This window comes from Bactrocera dorsalis, chromosome 5, assembly GCF_023373825.1.
Source record: "Bactrocera dorsalis isolate Fly_Bdor chromosome 5, ASM2337382v1, whole genome shotgun sequence".
Taxonomy (NCBI): Eukaryota; Metazoa; Arthropoda; class Insecta; order Diptera; family Tephritidae; genus Bactrocera; species Bactrocera dorsalis.
This window is the reverse complement of record NC_064307.1, coordinates 25,689,537-25,712,146: the sequence shown is the minus strand read 5'-3', so window position 1 is coordinate 25,712,146 and position 22,610 is coordinate 25,689,537. Positions and strand designations below refer to the sequence as shown.

At 36.3% G+C, this 22,610-nt stretch overlaps 1 protein-coding gene across 5 annotated transcripts in view; it reads right to left on the bottom strand.

The window, feature by feature from the left end:
* Positions 1-22,610, bottom strand: part of LOC105225581 (MOXD1 homolog 2) — a 101,732-nt gene that overhangs the window by 17,472 nt on the left and 61,650 nt on the right. For all 5 annotated transcript variants that reach the window (XM_049458375.1, XM_019990016.3, XM_019990018.3 and 2 more), the window contains one exon: positions 8,729-8,884. In XM_049458375.1, the coding sequence (XP_049314332.1) occupies positions 8,729-8,884 (156 nt within the window). The remainder of the gene's footprint in view (positions 1-8,728; positions 8,885-22,610) is intronic.

Sequence of the window (22,610 nt, the reverse complement as noted above, 5' to 3'; positions counted from 1 at the left end):
ACCTTGTAGTAACGATGAATGACTTTTCGTGCCTGAATTGTAGGATGTTGATGTGGGCGACCCTTGGTTCCAACAAGATGCCATACAGTCAATAAAATGATCAATTTATTGATCGTGCATCTAAGATCGTTCGGCATAACACCGCTGGAATATTTTTGGTAAAGTTGTGTGAAGTCGCTTCTCTATGCAGATAAGAACGAGATACTAATCTGTATAATCAAGCTAAATTCTGGGTCCTAACATTAAATTATAGGTGTTTCATTTCTTCTTGAAAACCACTTGTCTAAAAACAACACCCGTTATATTCACGTTTTTGTACATATGTATATAGCTTTCCCTATTTAGACTTTGGAACATCGGTACATTCGTCATTACCTTGTTTTACAGTGTGACCGAGTACATTTGAGAAGCCATTTGAATCCATTACGTCTAAGTGCCCCATGTGGCGCTGTTAAGTGTGACTGTAGTGTTGTGCATGTTGTGCATTAACAGTGGTTCCGACTATTGACTAGCCGCTCAACCTTTGTTGCTTGTCCATTTTCACAATACTTTAATTAACAATTCAACACGACCCCCTGGAGCGTCGCTCGCGTACATTCCGGCCGATCCGTATTAACTTTGGCGTTAAAGTGACCAGAGTAGGAAAGAGCACGGTCAAGTGGAAATGGGTGGATGATGAGTTCCACATGTATACAATGTGTGGATGAAAGTACGAAAGTCATTACTGTGAGGAGTATGTGGGGAAAGACAAATGCGGACGTGGTTTTCACTAAAGCTTACATGTATGGGCCTGGAAATGAGTATGTAGTCCAGCACCTGTGTGTACCGCATATAAGAGTTTGGCCAAGCAATGGTAACACAAAACAATTCAAGTGTTCAAAAAAAACTTGTACACAAGTAAAAATAACGCGATTAAAAAAACCGTTGTGCGGAATGAATGAATTGAAATGACAGCAAAGGGAGGAGACGTTATGTCGAGGTGAAAACATCATGAGGTAACAACCAAAAATTAATGAAAACAAACAAGCCATGACCAGTTGTGGCTGCGGCAGTTATCGTGACTAAAGACCGACAGGATTTAATGGCCGAAAGGATGGCGTTGCTTTTATTGCTGACAACTTCAACGCAACTGTCGGGCTCGACGAGTTCTAGTGATTGTTATGCTGGCTTACTCCAATGGCGAAAGCGAATAATGCCAGTGGCTGCCGGTGGCTCTACCCACAATTGCTCAACTCAACTTAGATACTTCGTAGAAACATTACTTAATTATACGTAGGTTACCTTTTATATTTCGGGATTTGGCAACACTAATGTTGCAATCTGCAAACTCACAATTTTATCGTAAAGTTTAACCTTTTTGATGGTTGCATAGTCCGAACGTTTTTTACATACAAGCGCAACCATACCGCTGGAACAACGCAAAAGAGTGAATTATGAGTGGTATACAACTATTTGTTTGCCAGTTGTTCTTCGAGAAATCAGGAAAACCAACTGTCGAAGGCGAGTTACAAATCACCACGCCAATGCTAGCCCTCACATCAACTGACACAACTGCATTTTTGTGTACTCAAAGCATCGATTATATGAGTTATCCTCCGTATAATCCTGACTTGGCACCGCATGACTGGTTTTTATTTCCGTTCATAAAAAATAAACCAAGAGGTTAACGTTTTTCCACACCTGAAGAGCCAATTGATTTATTCGGAACGCATGTTTCGGAAATACCACAAGCAGAGTGGAAAAGAGCTTCGACAATTGATTCAAACGCAAGCAAAAGTGTACAGATCTTAACGGAGAATATTTTGAATAACAATAAAGTGATTTTCGATGCTTAAAATTTGACTTTGTTCTTGAATCCCGAAATACAAAAGGCAACCTACGTACCAAAGTAATTATATTTGGTCATCTGACTGCTCAAAAGCAAATGTTCAGCAAATAAAATATTTTTACTTACTTTTCTTTAGTTTAGTAAATTAGACCAATTTCGAAAATAAAAAAAATAAATAAAAATAAAAAAATAAATAAAAATAAAAAAAATTTATATATTTAGATTATTGCGTCCTACAATTTTCGGTACTGTGCTCATTTTAATATAATTTTCGAAGTATTCTGAAGTATTTTTAGCTTAGCTTAGCGACAGATCTGTAACTCTGCTAGTGACTTATTTACATACATACTACGGCATTGCACTGGACCCGTCAGCGGGAGTCCACCCGTTGAGTGCAATTTTCGATGACTCGTTCGAGCATTTCGACTGGTAATTGGCAAATGACATGTTTGATGTTTTGCTCCAAGTTCGGAATCGAAGCGGAATCGGCCCCTTAAAGACTTATATATCCCCAGAGGAAAAAGTGTGATATCACACGATCTTGGTAGCCAATCGACTGGCCCAAAACGTAAAATTATTTGCTCACCGTAGTGTTCTCTCAATAAATCCATTGATTAATTCGAATGTGTGGGAAAAGTGCAGCATTGTTGAAATGAAAAGTCGCAAAGATCACAAAATTCAATTTCAGGTATCAAATAGTTGGTCAAACGGTCGCCATTTACGGTTACGTTCTCACCAGCATCATCAAAAACCACACCAAACCGTTGTTTTTTTATAGATGAAATGACAGCTCTTGAATCTTTTCAGCTTACTCTTCGTCCCAACTACGGCAATTTTGCTTGTTTACATACCCATTGAGCCAGAAATGTGCCTCATCGCATAACGCAATTTGGCTCAAAAAACCTCGGAAGTTCTTTGAATTTTTCAAGAACCCATAGAGCGAAGCTATATGGCTTGGGAAAGTTGAGCGGCTTCAGTTCTTACATAAGTTTTATTTTGTACGCTTTCAATTTAAGATCGCGACGTAAAATTCGCCAAGTAGGTCCAAACCTCAGTCCAAGTGGCTGCGAACGGCGCCGAATCGACTCTCTGTCACAAGCCTCTTTTGAGTCCAACTTTACATCAACAAGAGCGTTCGCCATGAATAGGTGGTAATCACTTGGCGCAATGTTCGGGCTACATATAAGGTGGATGCGACAAAATCTCCCATCTCTCTCAACAAAACTAAGCGAGAATATTTGTCTAGTATCGTCACTGCGTTAATGCTGGTTCCAAGATAGATGAATACCAACAACAAGGTCACCCTCAAAATCCAACGCAGAATAACTCTTGTCAACAGTTGCTACTTCGGACTGGGTTGAGAAGTAAGGTTCTCTCTCGATGAACAAATACCAAACTCTACAAGTCATTCATCATCCCCGTCCTGCTACATGATGCAGAGGCATGGATAATGACATCATCTGGTGAGTCGGCATTAGGAGTGTTCGAGTGAAACTTTTTTCGGAAGAGAGTGCGTATTCGCCGGCGATGGAACGATGAACTGTACGAGATATACGACGACATTGATATATTTCAGAGAATAGAGCGACAGCGGCTACGCTACGTAGGTCATGTCGACCGAATGGATGAAAACACTCCAGCTCTGTGAGTATTCGACGCAATACCCGCCGGAGGAATTAGAAGAAGAGGAAGAGCTGGAGAGACCAGGTGAAAAAGGACCTAGCTATAATTGGAACCTCCAATTGGTGCCTAAGAGCGAAAAGGAAGAACGACTGGCAGCTGCAATAACCGCGTAAGCGGTATCTACACCAATGCGGAAGAAGAAGACTGTCATTGCATAGTAAAAATTATAGTAATGGGTAGGAACCTTTCCTCAGAGCAAATATGATCAATAGAGTGATATCTCGGGCATGATTCAAACCTTAGTAATTAAACCGAGTGTCTGCCGTAAGGAATGAGGTAGAGTCAATCCAAACATGATGCTTTCACAACTAAAATAAAAACTTTTGGTAACAGCTTCAAATATATCCAGTTTTTGCTTGTTTGTATTTCTAATATTTCACATTAACTGTGAAAGTTTATAATTGTGTTCCGTCCGTCGCAGTGCGAAGCAAAATGCAAATTTAAATCTCAGATGAAAGCAATTTTTCTAATTGTATGAAGTATGTATGTTTGTAAGTTAGCAAGTAATTTTGTTAATTGATTTGATTTTCCGTTACGGTTTTAGTCTATTTCACTCGAAGAAGCTTTTGCGAATCAAAGTAGTCAATATGGATACAACGCCCAACTACACGCTCCGAGAATATGGTGATGTACATAAATTACAATTTTTGTCCATTATCCCTTTAAGCCAGGAAAAATATTCCATATTGAAACTCTCCACGAGACAAATTTATTTAGCTGTTTACTCTTGCAAAAAAGTTGCGCCACCATGTAAAAGCATGGAGCACGGAGACTGGGTTGAATTGAATTTGTTTCATGGAGGATAGGGGTTGGTGCCAGTCCGTGCTTTTTGCTCTTTCTATATGCACTACTTGGCCACTAAATACAAGTGAAAAGGGAATTGGATTTTTTGTGCAATCACTTCAAGCATTAGTCACGCTGTATGCGCTTCATTAAGTGGCTGTAATGCCGAGCAGTGTTTGAAGGAGTTGGGGTTTTAGGACTCCGACGATATTGCTTGTATAGTTGGGTGAAATCAAATTGACATATTTTATTGCAGCACTTTCGCTGTACGAGTACTTAGTGCGCAAAAGTTATTTGCCATAACCGTCCACCCATTCGTTCTCACCCTCCACGTTTAGGCATTCGTTCCTATTTTGTTAACTTTTCCAGATTGCGCGGTTACTAAATTGGCATATGAGGTTTGACTTCTGCGTTTTACGCCTAACGCTTTTTTTCTATAAAATTAATTTATTGCATGAAATATGAGAGCAGGACAGTTGTGGACATACAATTTTGGATTTAGTCAGAAAAGCAATATTTACATACATATAAGTATGTGCATATGTAAATGAGTACTTATACAAAGTACTTAATTTCGATGGTCGGTGCAGCATTTCGGGTGGAATTTCGGCTATAGCTGTATACATGCGTGTTGTCTTCACACTCTTCGAGCCTTGTTGGTTGATTGGCGCAAACCTTTTACTTAACATACCCCCAAAGAAAATAATCTAGAGGCTTTATATCGCTTGATCTTGGCGGCCATTGACTGGCGCATTTCTCCAAGTTAAAGAGTCGGCCAACACGCCATCTTGTGGAAAATACAGATCATCCGTGCCGATTTCCTCAAATTCCGGGAAAAAGTCGGTCAACATTGTGTTATAAGAAATAAAGCTCAATAATACCGCCATACCACAATCCGCACTAAACGATCAATTTTTGAGGATGCAATTGTGTATATTGAACCACAAGAGATTGTACCAAAGGGAAAGGATCAAATTTACTGAACACGCTGACAAAATTTGACACAAATTCGTAAACAAGCATGACACAAGTGTCTAAATCACATCATGACTATTAGTAGACGCTGTACATGCCGTATGCAGTGGATAAAAGCTAACTCTTCCAGTGATAATCTATTCAAGTCCTACTTATTAGAAATGCTGTGCTGACGAACTTTTGGGTCAAGATAGCTCCACAAATTTTTAATAGTCTTTATTTCTGGACTCCGTGCTAATGTTTCCAAACCATGTGAAGTATTATACAGCAGACAGGTTCGTACCTTGTAAGCCTTATGTCAGTTAAAAGAGACATTCTTCGCCCAACCCTAACTTTTCGTTTGAAAAGGTAAATTTAGCTTAAACATATCATCGAATCCCTTCCATAAAATGAAATGTATCGAGTACAGTCGCTGAAAAGATTTAACTATATAATTAAAAAGTTTAGAATTTTATTTTTTCCTTTATGACCATACAAAGCACACCAGTGCAATTAGTCGAGTATATTTTAGTTAAGCTTTTTGTGCTTCTAGTGATGACTTCCCTAACAAGTTAGGTACACAAATGGATTACCGTTACTTGAATCATATTATATTTAGTAAATAAACTAAAATAACTACCGTTAGTACGTAAACCACCAGCAATGGCTTGCTGAACATAAACAGAAACTCATTGAAACTAAATACTCAACGCGGCCCACTCTCTAATAGCATGGGCATATCATGATATCAGCTTCAGATTGCCAGCTTTATGTTCAAGTACAAGTATTTACAAGGATGTCGCCGCTGATTCAAATTAATTCGACAGACAAATATTGAGATAGAAGGTCGCGAATGGGAGAAACTTATACCAATAGATACTGCTTGAAGTTCATACAATATGAATGCATGTATGTATGGGCATATGTAGGTGTGCGCGTATGAAAGTTCCCGATTTGCGAGACAGCGGCAAACCTCTTGGTTGTTGATGTGTAATTTAGGCTATAACATTGTTTGTCTACTTATAATCACAATTGTTTTTGTTTGACTAAGTTCGTTTCTACTGGTGCTGCGACAGCTTTGACACACACACGCATACCCGGTGTGGTGGTGTTTGATCTACGTAGTTGCGGCTGTATCCACAAACCTGCTCGTCTTCACTGGAAAGCTTTGTGCTTGTGTTTGATTGAATGTTTTTGTTGGTGCAAAAGTGTGCAAGTTTATTTAGCAATTCGAAAGTTTTAGCCAAAGATTTTCGTGATACATAAAAGTGTTATCACTTTTGGTTTGCATGAGCCGGTGCCGCAATAAAAGCAAGTACACTATACATACATACAAACATATTGTAAGCATATCTTTATAAGTGTTCATGCATTTGAACTCCCTTTGACGATTACAACAGTGTATGAAGATGTTTTTACTGTAATTAAGCGGTTAATGAAATCCAAATTGTAAACCTCTCATCGACAAGTGATATTTCAAGGGAATCTTTAGTAAAAGAACTCATATGAGCGTATTTTGTAGTCACTCTCTCTCACTACTCATCGTCATGTAACGGGCTACAAATGCAGACCGATAGGGACAGCAAACGACGCCATAATTTTTTCTGCTCTTTTGACATTTCTCTGCAGTAAGATTTGCCATTTCATCATGGAAAGATATTCGATCCAAAATGAGTCAAAATTATTATAATTAAATACTGAAATTCGGAGTCGGTGGCCTCAGCCTTCTTTGATTCAGCTTTTATATCCTCAGTTGAGTCAAAACGGTGTCCTAGGAGTGGTCATGTGAATTTGCTGAATAGCCAGAAGTTACACGAAGGTAAATCAGGCGAATGAGTGGTTGCGATATGATATTAGTTGAAAATGTGCCGAAATGATCACGAATAACCAATGCAGTATGAGATTGTGAATTATCGCACTTCTTTGTTCAATGAATTCAGACATAGTAAAAATCGAAGAATTCCCTTTTAGAGTCTTACAAAACGACGCGTATTTCAAATACTAATGAATATTTTGACGTGAAATTTATATCACTAACAGTACTACCAACATACAGAAAAAAAATTTACCGATTCGGAATAAGGGCGAAGTATAAATTAAAAATTCACCCTTAAGTTTAATCACAGCAGTAAATAAATTATCGGCATGACGTGTTGGGTCGATTTAGCGTTGTCTATCTGTCCGACCCTTCGTCTGTCTGTATATAGGCAAACTAGTCCCTCAGTTTTTGATATATCGCTCAGAAAATTTACATACATTCTTTTACCCCAATTAAGCTACTCAGTTGTCGGAACCTGAACGGAACTGAACCATTGGTTAAGTCCTCTTTGGTATTTGTGAAGGGTATTATACCTTCGGTGCAAACGAAGTTAACGTAACAAGAAATTGTTATAATAAAAGTTTGCAAAGATATTGTCTTTTAGATATTCAGTTTTCGTAATCATATCATAACTTGTCAAGGCCCTCCCCAGAGACCGATTGTGTGGACCGCGGAGCCAACTGCTGTTTTTTAACCGGAAAAATTGGTCAATAGGTGAGGACTAGTAATGAAACTCGGAGAAAAGAATTTTCTGACCAATGTGCGTTTATCCCAAAAGAAGGTAAAATAAGGCCAATACTTCTTTTAGCCCTACATACATATCTAATATAAAGAGTTTCGGACTCCCAGTTGACTATATAACGAATATATCGGTCAATATGTAATTTATCTTAATGAAATTCAAAACGAAACTACTTATGTGAAACACGTACACGAACTACCCCATTTCAAATGTATATCTATATTTAATTAGAATATTGGTCAGTGTGTGGAGCATTTCCATAAAATTAATATATAAGGAAACATGTTCTCAAGTATTGTCAAAAGTTAATGCGATCAACTGAGGTCTTCTCCAGCCTCCGCTTCAATGATTACTTGCTCTGCATCTTACTTTATACTCACGCACAACCGATCGTTTATGTCGGTCAATATAGGTTTTATTTTAAGGATGTGTGATAAAGATTTATTTAAATTAGTTTTTCCCGGAACTAAAATGTTAATTATATGTATTTACAATGAGCAAACGAGTCCATACAACATCCGCAGGGAAGAGAACCACGTCGTAAAGAAAGATCGTTTGCTGCAATTCAATACGATGTTTTGACTGAACTTTCTTGAAGAATATAATTCTTTCTAACGCGTGACAGCGACTACTTTTATGTGAAATCTCATATACTATTCTAATTACAATTAAAATTTCTACACAACATTATCCTGACCTCCGAATGTTACAAATTGAAATAGAGAACATTTTTCAAGTTGTTTTAAATTCTACATTTTTTTCACTTTACAGTGAATAAATCAAAGGTCTTGGTCTGGATACCGTATTTATGACAAATATTCATTTACACACGAACTTAGTTATTTATTATTAAAATCAAAATTTATAGTTATTCGATTATATATTTGGGGTCCAGTTATTTATATGTGACTGTACTTACCGTAATAGCAATGTCGTGCAATTTGTCGCAAGTGTCTAGTTTTCGACGAAATCGTAAGACAGTATGTGTTGCATTTTCATATCCCAACATAAGAATATAGTCCTGAGATGGATCCACAATTGGCTCTGTGTTTACATTTCTCGTTATGTGACGATCCTAAAAGAAAGAAATAAGTTTTTTAAATAAATATGTGAAATAATAAATTATTAAATTTCAGTTATTAAATATGATAGCTATAATAATAGAAATTTTTGAAAAACAATATATTTTAAGTAAATGTTTAGAATGATGTAATTTAAATTTGAAATATGGTAACCACTTTTTTATTGCCTCAAAACTATAAACCAGTAAAATATTTAGTATTTTAGGAAAAAAAAGAAAACCCGCTAACAGTGTTTACACCAAATTTGAACACCTTTATAAATAAAAAAGTATCCAAACAAGTTTGATTGACCACGCGAATAAGTTACTCAGTTTTTGAGATATCGATCTGAAATTTCGTACACGACATTTTTTCCTATGAAGCTGCTAATTTTTTCTACATTTAGTGCCGTAAAAACTGAATGATCAAAGTCCAGTTACAGAATAAAAAACTCTTTTATTCTCAAAATTTGTCACCGATTACAAGTAAGTATTATCGAAAGCAACGGCACAATCTGCAAACAATTTGTTTAGATCGGACATATACTATGTACAGGTCTATCAAAATCAAGCCTTTATATGGACAACTTTTACTTTTTGATTTACATCACTTTTAGAAGTTTTCAAAATAATGGTTATATGGGGAGGGGACATGGTTATCATTTGATTTTGTCCGTTTTCACAGCGTTTATATAGCTTTAAACTTAGACTAGGGCATCTTTTCAAACAATTTTAAAACTAGTTACAACACTTTAATGATTTTCGATTACCCCCAATTTGTGGAATGGCAATGGTCCATTTGCAACATCAGTCACGGTCAGGTCATCTCGTCATTCTGATTATTTACCTATACTCGTATATAAATGTCTGCATACATATATATTGATTAGTTTTAATTGTTGCAAATAGCACTTTCGTTTATAAACAAAAAAGAGAGAATTGAACTTTACACTTATCACTTATCACTGACAATTGTGTCACATATGGACATTCCATGAGAATACCGATTGGCTGGGCAGCGATAAGTGCGATAAGTATATTTTTTTTTCTTTAAACAATTTCGTCAATTCTCTGTGTTATTACAAAAGCCGAGCTGGATGAAGGGGAGTGGAAAGCAGAAAATGAGAGCAGTACAGAAGGTCACAGGTTACATGCGGGTATTCGCCTCGGTTTTTCATACATCATTTTAATACACGCCCTGTTTAAATATTTTACTTTCGTTGCTTTTCTCGGCATCACTTTCTGGTTGTATCAATTTTCCACCGATTTTCGTTTCACAAGAACAAAGGCATCACAGGAAACGGAAATTAAAAGTCCTTTGCGACATCTCTCCTTTTGTACCGCCGCTATGAAGACAGAGGAACACTTCGCTGGTAGTGGTGCATATTGTCAGATGAATGATAATTATACGAAATATTCACGAGCTGTGCAATGCACAAGTAGCGAAGGAGATACATTTGCCAACTTATACATATGTACCAAATAAGTATCCATGCAATTTATGTAAAGTTGTCGTATTTATGCAGTTAAAAAGTTTACTCTAGATGCTCTGTATGTTGCCATAAATTTAAAATATCTCGTCTACTTTTGCATAAATTTGACCCCGCACCCACACCTTGCCTAGTTATACTTATGTATATTGTATGTATGTATTCAGATACATATACATATATTTGTATATACATATGTGTGAATATATTTAAATGTGTATGCGTCGACCTTTCTACAGTCAATTTAAAGGTTTTTTGTACATATACCGTTCGTCTACTCGTACATATATACATGAAATGCTAATATATACATACATATATACGAGAAATATACAGCCATTCACATTTATTCTTCATGTTGTAACAATGTAGTGCTGGGGCGAAATTGAACTTGGCCCCGTAGGGTTTCAGCTTGCTGTGACTGCTACTCTGAACCGTTAGAATAGCAAAACTTTAACGTTTCTTTTGTGATTTTTGTGATTGCTTCTATCAACCATATTAGGATGTTTGTTGTTGTAGTCATTATCATTGTTGTTAAGTTTTTAATTGCTGGGTCAAAGTCTTATCATACTTCCATTTGCTTCATGCTGAAGCCATCCTCTCAAAACGCGCACATTGCCTCCATATCAGCCACATTCAGCATCTCTACTTCAGGGCTTCGAGCATCCTTCACTCCGACACCAGTGACGTTAAACACTTCGGCGAATGCAAACGTGTCAAGGTTTAAGGATTTAATTTGTTGTGAGTCTGCGAGCTCGAATGTCGTGGAGGCAGCGCACCAAGAGCGTGTGAGCCACGCTGAGCGAAAAGCGCTGGGCGAGTTCATTTGCTCCATTGTCCTTTCTTAAATCAATAAATGTAACGAAAATAAATTCTGCTTCTATGAAATTCATTTCAAAATGTTAAAAAGTGGTGGTGGTGGTGGTGGTTCGCTTTGTTGGTTGGCAGTGACGTCTGATCAGATTAAAAAGTGAATTTAATAGGATTATGAACTTGGAACTTTTGTAACTATAATCAGAATGACATGGCCGGAGGGCACAAGACGAGGAATTAAATGTATTGCAGTCAGAATCTTGTAACTAGATGAGTAATTATATTTTTTAAGTATAATATAATTAAGTGCTAACCCAACATCTTTTATTAGAATAAAGTCAAGAAAATGCTCAATTTGAGGGAAGTGTGTGTACAAGTATTATATTGATTGCAATGGTTTGTTTCAACTGCGAAGCTCGACGTACATATATCGGAATGATGAGACGAGTTAAAATCCGAGTGACGGTCTGCTCGTCCGTAAGTCCCTTTGTCTATTTTGCAAGCAAACGATAACTTGAGCACAAGTTGCGATCTCTTCATATTCTGTGGTATACTCGGGAAAGTTGGTATTACAGATGGGAGTAATCGGACCACTAACACGCCCAAAAATCGCCATTAAACGAAATCCTATAAAGTGTAATATTTTTTCTCTTATAAAAATGAAATATTCAATCAGATTTTTTTATTATTACAAATATAAGTACGCACACTATTAACAAAAAAATTTTGAAATTTTTGGAAAAAAATATTTTAAACACGGCCATTGCAACGCCATTTCCGCTGACCTCTCGTAAAAAACACGCACTCTCTTTATCAGGATAACTCTTTACAGGATCATATAAAGTGAAAAAATTCGTGTTATAGTTGAAACCTTAACTTAGAACTTGGACGAAAGAAAAAATTGACAATCGGATATTTGGCAGATATTTTTCCAAAAAAAAATTTTAATTTCAGTGAAAGTTTCGCGAAATTTTTTTCAAATATTTGTAATCGAAAAAAAATCCTTTGTCCAAGTCTTTAAGAATTGTATCTCAAAGGCCTGTATAAAATTTCATGAAGATCGGTTAAGTAGTTCTCGGGAAATCTTCCCAACCGACTTCAAAAACGCAGTTTCGAGAAAAACGCGTTTAAAGACGGCGCACTTAGCCCAGCTATCATCGAGCACATTAGTTCTCAAGGAAGGAACTCCGAAACTAATAATCGGATTAACACAACATTCTAAAAGTGTTATAGAATTTAATAAGATAATAAAAAAAGCGATTTTTGGAAACCCGTGAATCCATGTGACCCCTTAATTAAGGTACAAAACTGTACCTTACCTTAAACTCGCAGTACCTTTTGTGTATAAATGTGTTGGTAATATTTTTCGCCAAAATCACTTAAAAAGTACATACGATATGTGTCTTCCAAACCACTGAAGCTAAATCTACAGACAGAACAGGTAATTTTTACACTTCTTCATACAATGCGATGAATCCCTTAATAAATGCGCCTCAAGCATTAAATTTCACCAACAAGATGGCAGAAAAGGGCTCTATAGTATAGCGGATGAAAAATTGGACAAAGGGTCTATATCGTAAATTTAAGAAACCCCTTAACCAATTTCAACTAAATTTGGTGTGTGAGTTCATTCAAACATACATATATGAATATTAACTCCTGCTTCCAGGTAGCCTTGAACTTTTTATTCCTTAGGAAGTAACCTGATTAAAGGAACACCATACTCTTTAATAATTACTACTACAAGTCGGTACTTTATAACATGTCTACATCTACACATGTGCAGTTTCAACCGTATACTTAAGAAATTGAGCGAATCTTCCTAAATGATGAAGTTAAGATATGTGCATATCCTCTATGTGTTAATGGGTGTAGGTGGTAAAGTATTGTTGATGTACACAGGTATGTAGTGTATGGTGGAAGTCATAACTACAGGAAACGGAGAATATCATTTGGAAACTATGTCTAAGGCTGATGTCAGAGTGGAAGCAAGAAGCGATGCTATAAGTGACAGCGGGCACCAAAGTGACTTGCGCCGACTTCAATGGGATAAAGCGTCAAATCAGGTTGTGTAGTTAGCAGAGTATATTTTCTAACATTCAAAGGTAAACGTCAAAGACCCTATATCGTAAATATATATAAATGGTCAGCGGGATGCACTCTCTTAAAATTTGTCTAGATATTGCCGCACTTCTGAATATAAGGAGTTAAAATAATTTTTTTGTCCTTGTGCTGTAGCAACTCTTAATTTCAGTCTTCGCTTTCACTCTGACATCAACCTTAGACATACATATGTTGTTAATTAGAAGGAAGGGTTGTCAGTTTAATTTATACAATCTTGAAGGAACACACTTAAAGTCTATAGAGTAATTTAGAACTCATCTCCTGAATTGTAAATTGCTTTTCGTGTGTCATGCACATACTCGTATGTATTGAGATAAATGCGAACGTTTCAAACACTCATAGCGTTTGTCAATGTTGGTAGCATTCTCCTGGTTTATACAACGAATATAATATTTTTCGTTTTGTGGTTGAGTGATGCGGTTTTACGGGCTTCGTGGTTTCCTCATTTTATTGCGTTTATATCTGATTCGCTTCACCTAAACTAAAGGTGCCATGTGTAAGTATTCTCATTGGTGGGACGATGTGCATACACAAGTATGCATTCGAATATGGAATAAAAGCTAGGGGTGTTCGATAAATGCAAAGGTTTGTAAATAAGATTAATTTAGGTGTTTATACCCACGAAGTTTGTTATACTCAGACGTCATTTCTCCCCAAGAATGTCTCTTATTGTCACAGATAATATTCAGCACTTCGAAGACACTAATATAATTTCGCTTAACGCTGGTCTTGGAAAAATAAGTATTACTGCCCTATAGGTATACATATAAGCCCTATTAACAAAGAGCTCATTTTGAAACCTCATGCAAATCTCATCATCGGTGATGACTCCAACACAAAGCACTCGCAATAGGGTTCAAGAATTACGACAATAAAGGGAGGAGAGCTTTTTAAAGCATCTGTGGCAACTGAATACGCCTTCTTGTCTACTGTCAAGCCGACTTAGTGGCCAAACGACACAAAACGGTTACCTGACCTGATATATTTTTTCATTGTCCAACGAATATACAAGGACTGGAAAATGGCTTGGACTTCAATTCGGAATATTTACCAGTATGGTGGACAAAACGATTACTCTTAAAGAAAAAGTAGAAATACCAGAAATTTTGGAAGATAAAGTTGATGAATTTACGAAAATTATTCAATAATCGGCTTGAAAATGTACTGCTGTTGTGAAATAAAAACACCTTTATACTAAATACCCAGCAAACATTATGAATTCCATAAAGAAATAACTGCGTAAAAAATCACAAAATACACGATTTTCTCCATATAAAAGTCAGATTTTAACAAATCAAAACATTTAGCTACAAGATAGCCGTGCTTCGCGGAAGCTTTGCTAGCGCTGGGCCATCATCGGTATATGCGCTGCCGCAAAAGCCTTAAGGCCCGAGATCGATCGCAAGAGATCTGGAGATCTCATTGCTCTCAGTAAGGCTAGTTTCACCTCTTTAGTTGCTGGGCTTTTAACAGTCCAATGCCCTATAGGCGCACATGCTGTAAGGTTGGGGATCTTACCAGACGCCTTCTGCAGAAGCTGTATGGAACAAGATCAGGTGAAGACAAATCAACGCTTCCTTCTTGATTGTCAGAGTTTGGGACTTAAACACTTGGGAGCGCATACCTTCAGACAGCCCACCGAATAGCAGTTGTGGAAATTAAACTACAATGCCATCTTTGATCAGCCATCTAACCTAACCTAGCCAACCTATATTAAGAAACTTACACCAAGCAAAAATTCAGACTATTCCTTTTGGAAAGCAGAAAAAATATTGAAAATTGAATTTTGCTAAATTCTTCTTTCAGAAAATTTAAGTGATGCTGGGCAAAAAACGGAAGTTTTTGCTTCCTACTTAAACGACTGCTATTTCAGAATCTAGCAGGGACAGTCATATTTCAATCCAATAAAAACACATGTACCGCTCTCGGACCGCAAAGTTATTTGCGAAAAGGCATAGAAACATGCAACAAGGTTACAAAATCGTGTAGGCTCCGAAGGCCGAAAGATAGGAGAGTCTTCTTAACTATCTTATAAAAAAAAAAATAAATGTTGTATCATTTAGTTCCTGAGAACAAAAAGTGCTTGTAGTTTTTATCTTATAAATTTTGAAAAATATTGATGGTTGGTATAAGCCTTTTTACTAGTTGCCATTTAATGAAATTTGATACTTTAGCGTTTTTACTACATTTCAATAAAAAAAAATAATCATTTTCGAAGCCTCCGATATCGGACCACTGTCAAGTCGAAGTTCTTGTGTGGCAAATTTCTTTATTTGACAAGGTACATTCACAAAATGTTGCACAGATTGTTATTCTGATCGGACCAATATACCATATAGTTTTCAACTTGGTCGATAGAACTTGGTTCGACAGAACTGTCCCAAGTTACAGTATAAAGTTTTATTCCGAAAAGTAGATTTGCATTAATTTCGTTTTTATTTCAGTGAACAACTAAATGGCGTTAGAAGAATTCGTTTAGTTTTTAAAATACTTCATACTAATCAGCTTTTCCATTTGTTTATAATAATAAAGGATGTGCAGCGAAAATTGCATTGTTCGTGTGTTGAATTTATCGTACTACCCTCGTAAATATGCGAGCATATATGTTAGTTTAGTTTAGTGAATGTGAAGGGCTGGTGTGGGCATTTAATGGGTGAAGATAAATTGGAACATTTTCGAAATTTCAGCTGAGTGTCTTCATACTCTGCTTCTTTAACCGGCACACTGAATGGCTGACTATACTCCTCAGGTTAATACTTTGAGATAATACATTTGCATAACTTATGCCATTATTCATGGTTAGACTGCGGTACACTTTGTATGCTGCCCCAAACAATTGCATATACTCTCAAGCATTTACGATTTTACCGAACCTTTTACACAATCCTTTTTACAGAATCTTTTAACAATTCAAACCTCAGTGAAGTGGGTGATTAATTGATTTTTCAAATATGTTAAATAAATGTATTGAAGTAGGTCAAAGGTAAATAACCCAAAAAATATAAGTCCTTCTTTAGACACAATTAGAAAAAATACGTTTACGTTCAGTTTCACAGTTAGTATGGAAATATACTGAATGAAGGAGCGACTAAAAAACTTCAAAATGGATACGAAAAAAAACATAAAACCACACAAAGGAGGGTTCGAAAATAAATTCCGTATGTTACGTAATAGGAAAAAAAGCGTAGCTTGAAAAAAAGAAAAAGATAACTTCCGCTAGCTAAAATATACTTTTATGTGCATTTTTTATAGTAAAAAATGGTAAAAAAAGATTTTTATCCTGATTTTAATCGGCAGTTTGAATGACAGATGTGGTCCGATCTGAACAAATTGTTCGGAGAAAGTAGCGATGCCTGCAAAAATTTTCCTGCTATAAACTGATTCTTTCGTTGATCGTATGCCACACAATATCAATATCCTCCAATTGATAGACGAAAAAGTCATTAATCATGGCTTTATAGCGTTCCCCATTATACCAATTGACCAATATGGACCAATGATTTTTTCTGTCCATAGAGCATACCAATCAGTGACTTTTTGAGGATCGAACGGCGTCTCAACTGTTATCATCACTCCAAGTGCGGCAATTTGGTATATGAACTTACCCATTCAACCGAAAGTGAGCTTTATCACTGAACAAAGTTTTCTTGTGAAATCCGAGCATAAAAGTGATAATAATTTTGCACGTTTGCAGACGTTGTTCAGACTAAGACTGTTCATTATGAAATACAAACCAAACTGAGTACATATAAATCAAATAACAGGTGTCAAAAAGACCAACCCCGAAAAAATATTTCCTCACTGAAAATCACACGTCTAAATAACACCCTGTAGTGTACCAAGGATTTGTAATTGAGAGATTTTTTATCTACAATATTTGTAATTTCTATAAACTTGAATGAGGTATGACATACACGTTCATATCTAGTTATATTTATATGAATTTAAGTGGGATAGCATATACATTTCGAGCACACCATTTGCTTTATTTAATCTGTCATTGAGGTATTATGACGCGAATGATTGTTGACATTCGCCACCATTGAGCTATTGAAATGCCACTGGCATTTGCAATGGTCATATCATAACCAACAATGGTAGTCAACGCGCAAAACTTCTACATTACGAGGAGGTATATGAAGTTTTTCTGTGGATTCAGGGCAATGTCACTAAAAGCAAATTCAAATCGTATTTAAAAATCCCTTGTGCATTTTCAGCACTTTTTCTCCAACCACACTCCTTAGGCAATGACACAAAGTATCACCTAACTTATAAAACCACTGCCACCCCACTTTTTTTGTTGTACTCGTATAGGTATGCACTCTATAAAAAAATGGAGAATGTGAATTGTACAGAATTGAATTCAGTCCATTACATTAGTGATGTGTCGTTAGATATCCGCAGCCGCTGGCATTTGTTGATGTCACAAAACAAGGTTGACACTCCTGAGAGATTCTTTGTTTGCATTGGCACATACTGCAAAAACTCCCTATGGAAGCAAATGGCCGAAAGAAATAAGGAAACTCTTTGTAAATAAAATATTGAAAAAATTAGTTAGTGCACTTACACATAGATATATATAGACTACAGTAAACGTGGCTATAAACTAAATAAGTATGTGTATCTGCAATATGATATGATTTTTTGGAACACAGGTGCAGTGCGTTCAAAATTAAATGAACATGCGACCAAAGGTACTCAGGATTAAGCAACAGTCCACAAGTTTATAAATTCAAAAGCGAGAATCGAGTTGCAAGAAAAACTTACATAGGACATAGGATACATACACATAGTCTCAGAATTCGGAAAAACGTGCTTTTATTCAAAATTATAAATAAATATTTCTAAGTCTAATATGTAAGTCGTAGACGCAAAGCAAAGGGAATATGTGCGTTAGGATTTCACGAAAAAACTCTTGCATAAACAATATTAATTTGCCACTGAGGAACTTTTATGCAGACTATTTCTTGAAACCATATTTTTCGTTCAAACATTCTTTGGACAGACAAATCAATAATAAGAATGATGAAGTACAGAAAATATCGCGAATTCTGATTACCAACGGTCGACTGTTTCGTTGCGTTATATTGCTACTCATGTCCTGTGCTTATCATACATATGTGAACAAGGGCGGCCATTTAGAAAGCTTTAATTTTTGAAAGCTTTTTTGCTCAGACGCTTTTTGAGTCCTATTAAACTTCTTGTTTGTTCCAAAAAATGGATCGAAAAATCTGTATAAAATTTTGTGTGATAAGAAAAATTAAGTCCGCGAACGCATTCCGAATGTTGACTTTGACCATATTGAGAAGCTACTTTAGACAAAAGAAACTTTTATCGGTGGAACAAATGGTTCTCAGAGGGTCGAGAAGATGTGAATGACGAGTCTAGTCGCCGTAAAGTTTGTGAGCAATTTGCACTTTCGACCGAAAACAGCGTCGCGTTGACATTGCTCAGGATTGTTAGTCATGACTGGTGACGAATCATGGGTTTATGATTATGACGTAGAAACCAAAGTTCAATCATTCCAATGGAAGCTGCCGCAGGAACCAAGACCGAAACAAGCCAAGTCTGGGCACGATTCCGATTACTTTGGCGGAGGGGTTAAAAAAACGAGTTTTCGTATAAATGGGGTATGTACGGATAGGGAAGCTCCTCCTCCTCTGGAGAATATGCAAGTGTAAAAATAACTTATATTTTTTTAAATATTCCCTTTTAAAAGTTCAAAAATTTGTCTAAAAACACATGGTATTTCTCTATGTTTCACTAATTTTTTTAACAATTTTCACTTGGTATATTTAAATATACACTATAAACATTGAAATAAGTTCACATTTCACTTTTATTTTGCTATATTTTACCTAAATTTATTAATTTAAAAATTACTTTTCACACTCATCGTGTAAAAGGTCAGATTGTTTACAATTATGAGGAAAACGACCGTTGCCACATCTTAAACACCAAATATGTAGGATTTTAACGATTTTTCTTAGTTTGTTTCTTCGCGTGATTTTTTTTTCTATATTCTTCTTCTTCTTAATTGACGTAGACACCGCTTACGCGATTATAGCCGAGTTAACAACCGCACGCCAGTCGTTTCTTCTTTTCGCAACGTGGCGCCCATTGGATATTCCAAGCGAAGCCAGGTCCTTCTCCACTTGGTTCTTCCAACGGAGTGGAGGTCTTCCTCTTCCTCTGCTTCCCCCGGCGGGTACCGCGTCGAATACTTTCAGAGCTGGAGTGTTTTCATCCATCCGGACAACATGACCTAGCCAGCGTAGCCGCTGTCTTTTAATTCGCTGAACTATGTCAATGTCGTCGTATATCTCGTACACCTCATCGTTCTATCAAATGCGATATTTGCCGTGGCCAACGCGCAAAGAACCATAAATCTTTCGCAGAACTTTTCTCTCGAAAACTCGCAACGTCGACTCATCTGTTGTTGACATCGTCCAGGCCTCTGCACCATATAACAGCACGGGAATTATGAGTGACTTATAGAGCTTGGTTTTTGTTTGTCGAGAAAGGACTTTGCTTCTCAATTGCCTACTTAGTCCGAAGTAGCACCTGTTGGCAAGAGTTATCCTGCGTTGGATTTCAAAGCTGACATTGTTGGTGGTGTTTACGCTGGTTCCAAGATAGACGAAATTATCTACAACTTCAAAGTTATGACTGTCAACAGTGACGTGAGTGCCAAGTCGCGAGTGCGACGACTGTTTGTTTGATGACAGGAGATATTTCATCTTGCCCTCGTTCACTGCCAGACCCATTTCTTTTGCTTCCTTGTCCAGTCTGGAGAAAGCAGAACTAACGGCGCGGGTGTTGAGGCCGATGATATCAATACAATACTCCAGGTAGGCGGTTTACTGAAGAGAATTTTAGCCTTCGACCCAACAACGCTGGTATTCAAAAGGCCCAACATTTTAGTTTGTACCTTGAAAGTAGTAACGAGAGCCTTTCCAATAAGCCCACATAAAGCCTCGACCTTTCTCTCTTAAAACCCTTCACAAATACAGAAGTTTCCATACAAGAACTTGATTTGATGATTTTGGTGTAGATATCTTATCAGAAAGAGAAGCATGACGTGTGAAAAATCATATATCGGTATCTGAAAAACTGAGGGACTGGTATATACAGCAGTCTGAGGTGACTAAATCGACCCAAGTCATCATAATGACTATTTATAGATTCATTTCTCTGTATTATGTATTAGATATTCGTACACTACACCATATAGTAAGAGCAACAGAGAATTGATATGTCATTTGTATGAAAACTCATTCAATTGATGTATAAATTTAACTGTATATACTTTTGAAAGCCTCTATGGAAAAAACCAAGTTGACCTTTTTTTGTAGAGCGCAAAATGTTGTATGTATTTGAATATTCTTTTTTCAAGCATAGATGTTTTTCCAATGAAAAAGTACAAAAACTCCTCTTTTATATGCCAGTGGAAAAAGTATCATTGCATGGTTTAAATTGAAAATATTGAGCTTGCTTACGTAGTATACGTTAAATATTTTTTTCAAGGCAAAGAAACAATTTGGTTAATAACGGAAAATATATACCGTATATGAATTTGATTGGCATGAAAACATAACTTTAGTTTATGTATCACGATTATTATCGAAATTTATTAATTCTGCTATGTTATGCAATTCTTACGTTTTGGCATTGATGCATTCTTTAAATAGACGAATGTGCATGAGTTGAAAGTTTTTTAAGAGAATGAACTCCATTTGGGCGCTGAAGGCAGAGATGTCCGTGATTTTGATTTTTTGTAGCACATCTCTTTAATGAGCAATGATACTATGTAGTTTTTTGCAGCTGCCGACTAATAGTTTTTATTTGTTATTATAAAACCCGTTCTTGCTCGACTCGTCCCGATAAAGCTGAATATTTTTCAAAAATAAGTAGTACCGTTTACAGGTCTCTTTCGATATGCTTGATCGTTCGAATTCCGATCCCACATTCGTGGAGAGAATTATAACTGCCGATGAGACATGGGTTTATGAGTTTGACATGCAAGCAAGTCAACAATCATCGGAATGGAACCCGTTATTTTCATTCATTTTTGAACAGCTGTAACTTATTTTCAACTTATTTCTAATCTTCCGTATACTGTCATTCTGATGTAATATTAACGCATTTTTGATGGGAAGAAGACTAACTTCCACAGCTTTTGGGCAATCGGCACGACACGACCAGCGGCCAAGAGGCAATAATGTCGTAAGAGAGTTAAGACACATAAAATTTAAGACAAGTGAGATAAAGTTTTCTTCATAAGAAACCCTTTTATTTCAACTGACATTTGTTTACTCTCGTCATCGATAATTTGACTGTGTTGCTCATACTGAGTGGTGGACGAAAATTGAACTAAATATACGCGTTACCTATTTGTAACACAATTTAACCAAACATTTTATGATATCAAGTTAAAATAAAATGTTAATGTAATATCATTCTATTTGAATGAATTGAGTATCAAAACAAGAATAAAATAGAATAAAAGCAATACGTTAAGTTTTAAAACATTGTACCCTGTCCCTGGGTCCTTCCCTTAATCCTAGCAACTGTGAACAGTATGAATGTGAAATTCGTTATAAATCAAAAATATCATATTCAAGATTGTTAAATTTATGAAAATTGTTTACAAGACACTTGGCAGCAAAAAAAAAAGAAAAAATATGCAACTGGAGCAGTTCATATAGCAGCCCATACGTATTTAAACCTTGAATTCTAAATACCAGCCATCAGATTATTTGAATTCCCGCTGGCTGAGTGATGTCCTTTAATTACATTGCATTGTTGACGCTCATTAGAGCGGACTATGGGTTATTGTAACCTACTCAAAAGAAATAAAATAAATTATAGCTTAAACCAGCAAAAAGTGTGTTCTCTTCAATATATCCCTTTAAACAAGTACAAACCTATTCGTAAACGAAAAATGAACACATTTGAATACAAAATGCGTGAACCGTTTATTACAACTTCTCTTCATTCATGCGTAACTGTTCAAAGGGAGAACATTTGAGGGTTGCAACCGGTTACGAACAAAATACAAATAATTCAAAATAACAATAACAAAATGTAAATCGTGTCTTTTGGAAAATCACATTCACCTTCTCTTTGGCTTTGTGAATTGCTGTAAAAGCTTTCCCAAAAGAATGCATGTGTGTTTGTAAATAAACAAAGTCGTTTTGGTCTCAGCTGCCAACGCACCCTCCAACCACTTAGCCACTTTCCTAAATATACAGATGTAAGTATGTTTATTTTGCGCTTTTTCCCATTTATTTTATTCGCATGTACATTCACAA